The sequence below is a fragment of the Ranitomeya variabilis genome, chromosome 2, assembly GCF_051348905.1.
Source record: "Ranitomeya variabilis isolate aRanVar5 chromosome 2, aRanVar5.hap1, whole genome shotgun sequence".
Taxonomy (NCBI): Eukaryota; Metazoa; Chordata; class Amphibia; order Anura; family Dendrobatidae; genus Ranitomeya; species Ranitomeya variabilis.
Genome location: NC_135233.1, coordinates 8018919 through 8031491, shown reverse-complemented (window position 1 = coordinate 8031491; position 12573 = coordinate 8018919). Strand labels below are relative to the sequence as shown.

The window sequence follows — 12573 nt, the reverse complement described above, 5'->3', positions numbered from 1 at the left end:
TCGTCCGTCACGCGCCCTGTATAGTGACGTCTCCTGGTGGTCGTCCGTCACGTGCCCTGTATAGTGACGTCTCCTGGTGGTCGTCCGTCACGCGCCCTGTATAGTGACGTCTCCTGGTGGTCGTCCGTCACGCGCCCTGTATAGTGAGGTCTCCTGGTGGTCGGCCGATCACACGCCCTGTATAGTGACGTCTCCTGGTGGTCGTCCGTCACGCGCCCTGTATAGTGACGTCTCCTGGTGGTCGTCCGTCACGCGCCCTGTATAGTGACGTCTCCTGGTGGTCGTCCGTCACGTGTCCTGTATAGTGACGTCTCCTGGTGGTCGTCCATCACGCGCCCTGTATAGTGACGTCTCCTGGTGGTCGTCCGTCACGTGCCCTGTATAGTGACGTCTCCTGGTGGTCGGCCATCACGCGCCCTGTATAGTGACGTCTCCTGGTGGTCGTCCGTCACGTGCGCTGTATAGTGACGTCTCCTGGTTGTCGTCCGTCACGCGCCCTGTATAGTGACGTCTCCTGGTGGTCGTCCGTCACGTGCCCTGTATAGTGACGTCTCCTGGTGGTCGTCCGTCACGCGCCCTGTATAGTGACGTCTTCTGGTGGTCGTCCGTCACGCGCCCTGTATAGTGACGTCTCCTGGTGGTCGTCCGTCACGCGCCCTGTATAGTGACGTCTCCTGGTGGTCGTCCGTCACGTGCGCTGTATAGTGACGTCTCCTGGTGGTCGTCCGTCACGCGCCCTGTATAGTGAGGTCTCCTGGTGGTCGGCCGATCACGCGCCCTGTATAGTGACGTCTCCTGGTGGTCGTCCGTCACGCGCCCTGTATAGTGACGTCTCCTGGTGGTCGTCCGTCACGCGCCCTGTATAGTGACGTCTCCTGGTGGTCGTCCGTCACGTGCCCTGTATAGTGACGTCTCCTGGTGGTCGTCCGTCACGCGCCCTGTATAGTGACGTCTCCTGGTGGTCGTCCGTCACGCGCCCTGTATAGTGACGTCTCCTGGTGGTCGTCCGTCACGTGCCCTGTATAGTGAGGTCTCCTGGTGGTCGGCCGATCACGCGCCCTGTATAGTGAGGTCTCCTGGTCGTCGTCCGTCACGTGCGCTGTATAGTGACGTCTCCTGGTGGTCGTCCGTCACGCGCCCTGTATAGTGAGGTCTCCTGGTGGTCGGCCGATCACGCGCCCTGTATAGTGACGTCTCCTGGTGGTCGTCCGTCACGCGCCCTGTATAGTGACGTCTCCTGGTGGTCGTCCGTCACGCGCCCTGTATAGTGACGTCTCCTGGTGGTCGTCCGTCACGTGCCCTGTATAGTGACGTCTCCTGGTGGTCGTCCGTCACGCGCCCTGTATAGTGACGTCTCCTGGTGGTCGTCCGTCACGTGCCCTGTATAGTGACGTCTCCTGGTGGTCGGCCATCACGCGCCCTGTATAGTGACGTCTCCTGGTGGTCGTCCGTCACGTGCGCTGTATAGTGACGTCTCCTGGTTGTCGTCCGTCACGCGCCCTGTATAGTGACGTCTCCTGGTGGTCGTCCGTCACGCGCCCTGTGTAGTGACGTCTTCTGGTGGTCGTCCGTCACGCGCCCTGTATAGTGACGTCTCCTGGTGGTCGTCCGTCACGCGCCCTGTATAGTGACGTCTCCTGGTGGTCGTCCGTCACGTGCGCTGTATAGTGACGTCTCCTGGTTGTCGTCCGTCACGCGCCCTGTATAGTGACGTCTCCTGGTGGTCGTCCGTCACGTGCCCTGTATAGTGACGTCTCCTGGTGGTCGTCCGTCACGCGCCCTGTATAGTGACGTCTTCTGGTGGTCGTCCGTCACGCGCCCTGTATAGTGACGTCTCCTGGTGGTCGTCCGTCACGCACGCTGTATTACTGCTCTTGCTCCCCGGTGTCTGTGTGTCTCGCTCGTGACCGTGTCTTTCTCTCTCAGAAATAACCTGCTCTGGCTGCACACCACCTTCGCTTTCCTGTATCTGCTGCTCACGGTTTACAGCATGAGGCGGCACACGTCCAAGATGCGCTACAAGGAGGACGACTTGGTAAAGTAGCCCTCCGCTCGCTGCACGCTCTGCTTTTCATCACATGGACCCAGGAGGGGCATCTAAACCCTGACTCCTCTCACCTACCCCATGTTCTGCCGGGGGGAGCCCTCCGGTCCCTCGCACCGCTAGGAGGCACTGTCCTCTCCTTATGTGCCTGCAGAGTTCTGCTTACATGCCTCTCTATGCTCTTGTCTACAGGTGAAGCGCACGCTCTTCATTAACGGGATATCCAAGTACGCCGAACCGGAGAAAATCAAGAAACATTTTGAGTAAGTCGTCTGTCTCATGTGAGAGGGGGCTCTTGGTCTGGGGTGCTGTGCTCTGGATCTGTTGGGGTTCTCTGTTGGAAGGCACTTTCCTCAGTGACTGTTGTGTGCGATCACGCTTGTCTCTTGTAGAGAGGCGTACACGAACTGCACCGTCCTGGAGGCCCGGCCGTGTTATGACGTGGCCAGACTGATGTTCCTGGATGCAGAGAGGTAAAATTCCTGAGACTGCGACATCTCCAGAGGATCTACTGTACGCCGGCCAGTCAGGAGGCAGCAGAGACCTGGACACTGGGTCCGCCTGTATCAGGGGATTCCTACCCATATTATCTCACACCCTCCCCAGATTTCTATGACTGTTCCCCTCTCTATTGCTTGTTCTCCCTCTGTCGCTCACTTGCTCGCTGTTTCTGTCTGCCGGCCGCTCGCTCTCCCTCTGTGGCTGGCGCCTGGCCGGCCGCTCGCTCTCATTCTGTGGCTGGCGCCTGGCCGGTCACTCACTCTCACTCTGTGGCTGTCGCCCGGCCGCTCGCTTTCCCTCTGTGGCTGGCGCCCTCCTCGTTCGTTCCAGGTATTTTTCATGCTGTGACTCCATACTTGCCCCAAATTTACATTTTTTTCTTGGTTACCGCAGGAAGAAAGCAGAGCGTGGCCGCTTGTACTTTAATAACCTGCTTAGCCGAGAGAACATCACATCCTTCATCAACCCCAAACCATGCGGTCACCTGTGCTGCTGTGTGATCAAAGGCTGTGAGCAGGTGAGGTGCTGTGGTTAATGTGACTTTGCAAGTCTAGGCCTACAGTGACCCTTCCTCCGGTGCTCTCTGCAGCACTGTCTATCACTGCCTAGTCCCTCCCCCTAGTGACCCTTCCTCGGTGCTCTCTGCAGCACTGTCGATCACTGCCTCGTCCCTCTCCCTAATGACCCTTCCTCCGGTGCTCTCTGCAGCTCTGTCGATCACTGCCTAGTCCCTCCCCCTAGTGACCCTTCCTCCGGTGCTCTCTGCAGCACTGTCGATCACTGCCTAGTCCCTCTCCCTAGTGAACCTTCCTCCGGTGCTCTCTGCAGCACTGTCGATCACTGCCTAGTCCCTCCCCCTAGTGACTCTTCCTCCTGTGCTCTCTGCAGCACTGTCGATCACTGCCTAGTCCCTCCCCCTAGGGACTCTTCCTCCGGTGCTCTCTGCAGCACTGTCGATCACTGCCTCGTCACTCTCCCTAATGACCCTTCCTCCGGTGCTCTCTGCAGCTCTGTCGATCACTGCCTAGTCCCTCCCCCTAGTGACCCTTCCTCCGGTGCTCTCTGCAGCACTGTCGATCACTGCCTAGTCCCTCTCCCTAGTGAACCTTCCTCCGGTGCTCTCTGCAGCACTGTCGATCACTGCCTAGTCCCTCCCCCTAGTGACTCTTCCTCCGGTGCTCTCTGCAGCACTGTCTATCACTGCCTAGTCCCTCCCCCTAGTGACTCTTCCTCCTGTGCTCTCTGCAGCACTGTCGATCACTGCCTAGTCCCTCCCCCTAGTGACTCTTCCTCCGGTGCTCTCTGCAGCACTGTCGATCACTGCCTCGTCACTCTCCCTAATGACCCTTCCTCCGGTGCTCTCTGCAGCTCTGTCGATCACTGCCTAGTCCCTCCCCCTAGTGACCCTTCCTCCGGTGCTCTCTGCAGCACTGTCGATCACTGCCTAGTCCCTCCCCCTAGTGACCCTTCCCACGGGGTTCTCCTTACTTTGGGGTGTACATTAGTTATGTCCGCACGAGTTTATGGCGTCCCATCGTCTCCTGCAGGTGGAGGCCATTGAATACTACACAAAGCTGGAGCAGCGTCTGAAGGAAGAATACAAGAAGGAGAAGGAAAAGGTCAACGAGAAGCCCCTGGGGATGGCCTTCGTCACCTTTCACAATGAGGCCATCACTGCCCTGTAAGTGCGATGTACATGTATCGGCCCCCGTTATCAGGGACCCCCACGCCATGAGCAATCATCTAGGAGCTGTGGCCTCAGCTCGGCCCTGCCCGGTAGTTCTTAATGTCTTCTCTAAATACGAATGGCTCCTGGGGGCCCTCTGCGTGGCTCCTGGGGGCCCCTCCTCACTTTATTTCTTCCTGCAGGATCCTGAAGGATTTCAATGCCTGTAAATGTCACGGCTGCAGCTGTCGGGGGGAACCCAAGTTCTCCTCCTGCAGCGACGCGCTGCATGTTCAGCACTGGACGGTGACCTACGCCCCGGACCCCCAGAACATCTACTGGTGAGTATGGCTGGGCCTGGAGGAGGTGGGCCGTATGACATGTTTATGTAGGGAATGCAACCATTTCAGAGAGCAGCGGTTCTGGCGCTGGAGGTGAAACTCAAGGGTCCTTGGCCTGGGCTGTTCATACTTGAGGTTCCCTCTTCAGGGAAAACATTAGTCTGGTGGAATTGACCCGGCATCATGCCCTCCTCTAGTGCCACTCAGGCAAACTAGGAAGCCCCACCCCCTGGACTCCTTGAATATACAGCTGAGGAGTCAGGACTCAAGGGAAGTGTCATGTGATCCATCTTGACTTTGCTAGTTGGTTAGTGTCAGGATTCCACACCGCTGCCACCAATTTATCATGATTCACACCGTGACAGTCACCCCTACGTCACGGATCGGGGTGACTTTAGACCAACAGATGGCTATCACATGTGCAGGGGGCTTATCTTAGTTATTCCTCCAGCTACAATGTGATGAAAAAACACACACAAGGCTATTGACCTCTTAGTTTACAGCAGGGGCTTATTTTAGGTATCCCACTGCTCTTCAATATACCACGAACTGCAGGGATTTATGTATATCCCGCTTTACAGTTCCACTTGAGAACTTGCAGCTCTCTGACGCCCCTTTACCCTCAGGTCAGGTTAGGTACTGCACCTAGGGTAATTAGTCTCCAGAAAGGCTGCCCGCTTTGTACTGGCTATTGGGCACGCTGCAGCGAGGCGATATAACTACTCCCACTCAGGCAGGAACAATAATTTACAACGCCGCCCTCGCTACAACGACTCCCAAAGGCACAGAACAAAGGTATGCTGCCACCAGCTTCAATTAAACGGGTCCGAAGCTAACCCAAAACAGTAGCGTAATTCCCTTCAGAAGACTTAGGGTACGTTTTAGAACAGGAGAATGAAAGTAGTATTTAGATATTTTACTCCGTAAAAGATTAAGGCAGTGTTTACAAAAAGGCATATAAAGATGTTACAATATGAGACAATTGAAAATATGTACAAGGTAATTATAAAAATAACAGGGGTCAAATGAGAAATTAACACTTACATGTGTTCAGGACATTGCAGGCAACCAGGCTAGTGGGCGGAGTTCCCATATGTCCCAGTTCATCAGGGCTAGCAGTCAGGGCTCTTCAGGTAAGACTCCTCTGGTGACTCAGACCAACACTGAAGACTGGGTTAAGTGGAGTCCCTTAAAAACCTGGAGCCTCGTGACATCACTAAAGGGGTTGAGTTAACATCCCCCTCCCCTCTCATCAGAGTTACCAAATTTAACACAAAGTCTTATAATGCTAGTATCTCCACTCCAGAACGTGTCAGAATCATAACACACCCAGCATTCTTCTTATTTTACAATTGGCTTTCTAATGATACTAAATTCGGGCTCGTTGTGACGCCCGGTTCCGGAGAAATCTGTACTCTGTCCCTGTTTGAAATAGAGGCTCATGCTTACAGTGGCTGATAAATCCGCCGATGGAGATTAGCAATATGTATTTATTGTTTTCCTAGCCAAAATCGTTGGCCTAATATCTTACAATATTGGAACAAAGAGCCTCATGTTTTAAAAGAGAGATCAGACCAGTTTCAGCGGGTACCATTGTCTATGCAGCTATACCGGTCGTAAAAATTCCTTTGCTCCCAGAACTAGAAGCAATAAAACCTCTCTACACACCCACATCTCAGCAAACACAAACACAGAGAGAAGGGGGTTTTAGCCCGCAGCATGGATCTGACAGGCAAAGCTACAAAATCATATTACATTTCATACAATATTATGACAGGGGCCACTTAGAGGGGGCATGTGGCAGGGTAAGTGGTGGCGGGGGACGTCTCGTATTGGTGGTGTATGTGAGGAGATGGTTGATCGGTCGCTCACACCGGGTAATGGGACTTGTCTCTCTTGTCCGCAGGGAGCACCTCTCCACCCGTGGCTTCGTATGGTGGATCCGCTGCCTGATCATCAATGTCATCCTCTTTCTCCTCCTCTTCTTCCTCACCACCCCGGCCATCATCATCACCACCATGGACAAGTTCAATGTCACCAAACCTGTGGAGTATCTGAACGTGAGTGTGTGTGCCGCTCCTGGTGCGTTCGGCGCAGGCAGCCAGCGTCCCCGGCGCTGATCTTGTGCTTTCCTTTCTGCAGAATCCCATCATCACCCAGTTCTTCCCCACCCTGTTACTGTGGGCTTTCTCCGCTCTGCTCCCCACCATCGTCTATTATTCGGCCTTCTTCGAGGCGCACTGGACCAGGTACGGCGGGTGACTGCAGCATTGGCAGCGCGACTGTTGGCCATTATCTGCTCACTGCTTCTCTCCTTCCAGGTCGGGTGAGAACCGGACGACCATGCACAAGTGTTACACCTTCCTCATCTTCATGGTGCTGCTGCTCCCATCGCTGGGGCTCAGCAGGTAGGTCCTGGCTCCGGAGCGGCCGCCGTCTTGTGCCCTCCCGGCAGCTTCCGTTAACTCCTGTCCTCTCTCCCGCTCAGCCTGGACCTGTTCTTCCGTTGGCTCTTTGATCAGAAGTTCCTGGCAGAGGCAGCCATCAGGTTTGAGTAAGTGACGTGCGTGGGAGGGTGAGGCCGTCGTGGTCGGACCGCCCGCCTATCCCCCGCGTGCTCAGACTCTTGTCCCTGTCAGGTGCGTGTTCCTCCCAGATAACGGCGCATTCTTCGTCAACTACGTCATTGCCTCGGCCTTCATTGGTAACGCCATGGACCTTCTCCGCATCCCGGGTCTGCTGATGTACATGATCCGCCTGTGTCTGGCACGCTCTGCTGCAGAGCGAAAAAACGTGAAGCGGGTGAGCTCTGTGGGAGGAGCCATGGTGCTTTGTGGGAGGAGCCAGTGTGCTTTGTGGGAGGAGCCATGCTGGGGTCTGTAGGGTGGGGGGGTAGTCTCCTGGCTTTCTTGCAGTCATGTGATCAGAATCCTATAATTTGCGCTTCTCGCCCCCAGCACCAGGCTTATGAGTTTCAGTTTGGCGCGGCGTACGCCTGGATGATGTGTATATTCACTGTGGTGATGACCTATAGCATCACATGTCCCATCATCGTGCCGTTCGGTGAGTAAATTGTGTGGTGAGGCGGGCCGACCTCCCCCCATCCATTCACTGTCTAATAGGCCATCCCATCGCTCCCCTCCATCCGCTCACTATATAATGGGCCGTCCCATCGCCCCTCCCTCTTCTCCATCTGTTCACTATATAATGGGCTGTGCCGTTCAGACCCATCCTTCAATCCAATCCCTGGGCTCTGCTCTATCCCTGTAGCCCTTTCCCTGACCTGAGCTCTGCTCTCTGTCCCCGCTGCTCCCCCTCCCCCCCGAGCTCTGCTCTCTGTCCCCGCTGCTCCCCCTCCCCCCCGTGCTCTGCTCTCTGTCCCCGCGGCTCCCCCGTGCTCTGCTCTCTGTCCCCGCGGCTCCTCCTCCCCCCGTGCTCTGCTCTCTGTTCCCACGGCTCCCCCTCACCCCCGTGCTCTGCCCCCCTCCCCCCCCCCCCGTGCTCTGCACTCTGTCCCCGAGGCTCCCTCTCTCCCCCCCCCCCCCCGTGCTCTGCTCTCTGTTCCCGCGGCTCCCCCTCCCCCCCGTGCTCTACTCTCTGTTCCCGCGGCTCCCTCTCCCCCCCGTGCTCTGCTCCCTGTCCCCCCCCCCCGTGCTCTGCTCTCTGTTCCCGCGGCTCCCCCTCCCCCCCGTGCTCTTCTCCCCCTCCCCCCTGTGCTCTGCTCCCTGTCCCCCCCCCCCCCCGTGCTCTGCTCTCTGTTCCCGCAGCTCCCCCTCCCCCCCCCGTGCTCTTCTCCCCGTCCCCCCTGTGCTCTGCTCCCTGTCCCCCCCCCCCCCGTGCTCTTCTCTCTGTTCCCGCGGCTCCCCCTCCCCCCCCCCGTGCTCTGCTCTCTGTTCCCGCGGGCCCCCCCCCCGTGCTCTTATCCCCCTCCCCCCTGTGCTCTGCTCTCTGTTCCCGCGGCTCCCCCTCACCCCCGTGCTCTGCTCCCTGTCCCCCTCCCCCCCCCGTGCTCTGCTCTGTTCCCACGGCCCCCCCCCCCCGTGCTCTTCTCCCCCTCCCCCCTGTGCTCTGCTCCCTGTTCCCGCGGCTCCCCCTCACCCCTGTGCTCTGCTCCCTGTCACACCCCCCCCTGCTCTGCTCTCTGTTCCCGCGGCTCCCCCTCCCCCCCCCCGTGCTCTGCTCTGTTCCCGTGGCTCCCCCCCCCCCGTGCTCTTCTCTCTGTTCCTGCGGCTCCCCCCGTGCTCTGCTCCCTGTCCCCCCCCCCCGTGCTCTGCTCTCTGTTCCCCCCCCCCCCCGTGCTCTTCTCTCTGTTCCCGCGGCTCCCCCTCCCCCCGTGCTCTGCTCTCTGTTCCCGCGGCTCCCCCTCCCCCCCGTGCTCTTCTCTCTGTTCACGCGGCTCCCCCTCCCCCCCGTGCTCTGCTCTCTGTTCCCGCGGCTCCCCCTCCCCCTCCCCCCCCCCCGTGCTCTTCTCTCTGTTCCCGCGGATCCACCCTCCCCCGTGCTCTGCTCTCTGTCCCCGCGGATCCCCCCCCCATGCTCTCATGCTCTTCTCTCTGTTCCCGCGGCTCCCCCTCCCCCCGTGCTCTCTCTGTCCCCCCCCCCCCCCGTGCTCTTCTCTCTGTTCCCGCGGCTCCCCCTCCCCCCGTGCTCTGCTCTCTGTTCCCGCGGCTCCCTCTCCCCCCCGTGCTCTTCTCTCTGTTCCCGCGGATCCCCCCCCCCCCCGTGCTCTTCTCTCTGTTCCCGCGGCTCCCCCCCCCCCCCCGTGCTCTTCTCTCTGTTCCCGCGGATCCACCCTCCCCCGTGCTCTGCTCTCTGTCCCCGCGGATCCCCCCCCCCCATGCTCTTCTCTCTGTTCCCGCGGCTCCCCCTCCCCCCCGTGCTCTTCTCTCTGTCCCCCCCCCCCCCCCCCCCGTGCTCTGCTCTCTTTTTCCCGGTCCCCTCCACCTCTCTCACTCGTCCCCTCGGCGCAGGTCTCATGTACATGCTGCTGAAGCACCTGGTGGACCGTTACAACCTGTACTACGCCTACCTGCCCGCCAAGCTGGACAAGAAGATCCACTCTGCGGCGGTGAGCCAAGTGGTGGCGGCGCCGATCCTCTGCCTCTTCTGGCTGCTGTTCTTCTCCACGGTCCGGACTGGTGAGTGGCGAGATGCGGTGCGGAGTCCTGGAGAGCGGTCTCAGTAATGGTGCCGCCCTGTCCTGCAGGTAACCCCTCGTTTTGTGTCCCGCAGGGTTCCTGGCGCCCACCTCCATGTTCACCTTCGTCGTCCTGGTGATCACCATCGTCATCTGCTTGTCGCACGTCTGTTTCGGACACTTCAAGTACCTGAGCGCTCACAACTACCGGGTGAGAGTAATGGCGCCTCCTCCTGGGCCGCAGGTGGCACTGCATTCTGCTCCTCTGCCCTCCTGGGTGTCTGTTCCTAATGAGACTGTCCTTTACCAGATCGATCACACGGAGGTGAACGCTGTGGACGGGACTCAGAATGGCCGCCCCTCATCGAACGCCCCCTCCCAGAAGTCAGCGGTGAGTCGTCCCCCGCACCCAATACAGCCTGCATCCCTGGCCACGCCTCTTAATCATAATCCCCAGTATTGGCCACGCCCATTGCACAATCCGTATTATTGACCAAACCTTTTACTCTTTATTGGCCACACCCATCACCCAATCTGCATCCCTGGCCAGGCCCATCACCCAATCTGCATCCCTGGCCAGGCCCATCACCCAATCTGCATCCTTGACCACGCCCCTCTCTCCCTACAGAAGTACATTGCGCAGGTCCTGCAGGACTCGGCCACGGACAGTGACCCGGCGGGTGACAGCGAGGACACGGAGCAGGGATCCCAGGACGAGGAGATGATCCACACCGACACCACGCAGGACGCAGAGTTCCAGTCGTGTGAGGACAGTCTGATCGAGAACGAGATCCACCAGTGACGGCGGCGGCTGGAGGGAAGATGCTGCTGGTACTCGCCCCGAACCTTCATCATCTGTGACTAGTGTCCCGGAGGGGGTCCTGCCCCCCGGCTGACGAGGCAATAAGGAGTGGGCAGCAGTGGCCCCTGCACCGCCCCTGTCAGCACAGTGTCGGGGCTCCATGTTTGCACAGACGCCGCCTGCTGTTGTATGTTCCGTGTTCGCTACATCCGTGTGCTCGCACCGTCTGCTCTGTGTGCCCTGCTCCAACCCTAGGGGGGATGAGGGCAGAACGTGTGGCCCTGGGATGGTGAGGAGGGGACGAGACCCAGTGTGATGAGCATGTCCTCTGTTGGAGGAGGCCAGCACATACGTGTGGTGCCATGGTTACAGCAGCCGGCGCTGCAGGGTAACGTCTCTGCCTCCCTCTCCTCTCACTCTACCGGGCTCCTCCCCCCTCAGTGACAGCTGGACTTTGGGAGGATCTAATCTCCATAAACTCCGCCTACTTTGCACTGACTGTACTACTGGTGACCCCTCTGCCGCGGGACTACACTGGTGAAAGGCGCCTTCCCTGCGCGGACGCACTGCACGGAGCTGCGCCCGGACCGGCATCATTCGCCATCAGCTCACAGAACAGACCGTCCCCCATCACTGGCTGCAGGATCGCTGCTTTTTCATTGGTTGACAGGCACCGCCACACCCCCGAGGTTTTTTAGGAAACCTGCCTCGGAGCTGCTGCCGTCCTTTCCCGCCATGTGATGGCCCCAGTACCCCCGCCCCTCTAGTGTGGGGGCTGCACCCTGCGGAGGGAGGCACTGCACTTTATTTCCCTCCTGGTTCCTGGACTATAGGAAACCTTTTATCGCACGATTTTCAGTTTTTAATACTAAAATGAAACGATGAACGCCGAGCGAATGATGGAGAAAGTATGTGACCCGCCAAATGCCCTAAAGGGACGAATCACTGACAGTGGTCAATGCTGTGGAAAACTGACCCCATCGCGGCCTGGACAGAGGCGGCCATTGACTGACTAAGGGAGGGGCTTCTGCTGGGGGCGGAGCTTGTGTTCACTACATCACCTACTGCCGAGGTCCTACAGGCGACCGGATCACAGTGGACTGTCCCTTTAATTATGACTCTGAGATTTCCTGCTGTGAGGGTCTCTGCTGCACTTTATTACAGACCTCTCATCCCCTCCATTATAATCGCTGCTCACAGGCCGGCCCCCCGCATCTGCCCCCATCACGGCAGAGCTGAGACTCCTCATCTGTCCTCTACTCCAGTCACAGCCAGAGCTGCAGGAGCTCAAAGCTTCTGTGTATGATGGGTGATGTGGAGAGAGCCGCCCAGGCTGCAGCAGAGCGAGCGCCGCCATCACCGGAGGGAGAGGTGACCGAAATCAGCAGAATGGTGACCGCAGCTCCGGCTGTGACTGGAGGATAAGACACGATGTAACAGCAGAATAGTGAGGGCAGCTCTGGAGGTGACTGGCGTGCGATCTAGCATTACATGTAATATAATCACTACATCCTGAGGGGCTACTCGCAGTATTTCAGGAATGAATGGTTTCTCTTGTCCTGGCCCCTCCCCTGCAGATTTGGCCCCTCCCCTGCAGATTTGGCCCCTCCCCTGCAGTACCTTCCTCTGTGCACTGTTCCCAGGAGAAGTAGGGACTGACTGTGTAGCAGTGACCGCACTGGACGTGTAGCGTAGAGCAGGAGCCGCCGTCCTCCATGATCTGTGTGTGATTCTGCACAAACCGCGGCCGTGTTCATTTGTATAAAATAATAAAGCTGTCGTTACACTGCGAGATCCCGCCTGTGTGATCACATGACACTGCTGTGCTAACCTGCAGTCCTATGTAACCACAGATAACACAGTGATGACTCTCTTCTGAGTACAGATAATGCAGTAGATGTCACCTGCAGTCCCATGCAAGTAGTCAATATACTATAGCTCTCGCTAATGTCTGGCCCTCTGTACTGAGATGACTCTGCTGGTTTTGTCTCAGCCTGTTCTGTGGAGCAGTGGTGTGTCGTCGTACAGAACGTGTCATCCTCTTTGTCACGTGCCCGCTCTCACACGTGACTTGGGGTTGTG

The 12573-nt window shown here is 58.2% G+C and overlaps 1 protein-coding gene across 2 annotated transcripts in view; it reads left to right on the top strand.

Moving 5' to 3' along the window:
* The window catches only part of TMEM63B (transmembrane protein 63B), an 82941-nt gene extending 70658 nt beyond the window's left edge, over positions 1-12283 (top strand). For both annotated transcript variants that reach the window (XM_077281953.1, XM_077281955.1), the window contains 16 exons: positions 1927-2035; positions 2237-2307; positions 2437-2517; positions 2939-3062; positions 4093-4226; positions 4415-4552; positions 6459-6612; positions 6695-6801; positions 6874-6960; positions 7041-7106; positions 7192-7354; positions 7510-7615; positions 9523-9690; positions 9785-9900; positions 10000-10080; positions 10318-12283. In XM_077281953.1, coding sequence (XP_077138068.1) covers positions 1927-2035; positions 2237-2307; positions 2437-2517; positions 2939-3062; positions 4093-4226; positions 4415-4552; positions 6459-6612; positions 6695-6801; positions 6874-6960; positions 7041-7106; positions 7192-7354; positions 7510-7615; positions 9523-9690; positions 9785-9900; positions 10000-10080; positions 10318-10491 — 1879 coding nt within the window. In that variant the 3' untranslated portion in view covers positions 10492-12283. The remainder of the gene's footprint in view (positions 1-1926; positions 2036-2236; positions 2308-2436; positions 2518-2938; positions 3063-4092; positions 4227-4414; positions 4553-6458; positions 6613-6694; positions 6802-6873; positions 6961-7040; positions 7107-7191; positions 7355-7509; positions 7616-9522; positions 9691-9784; positions 9901-9999; positions 10081-10317) is intronic.
* The last annotated feature ends 290 nt before the right edge of the window (positions 12284-12573 follow it).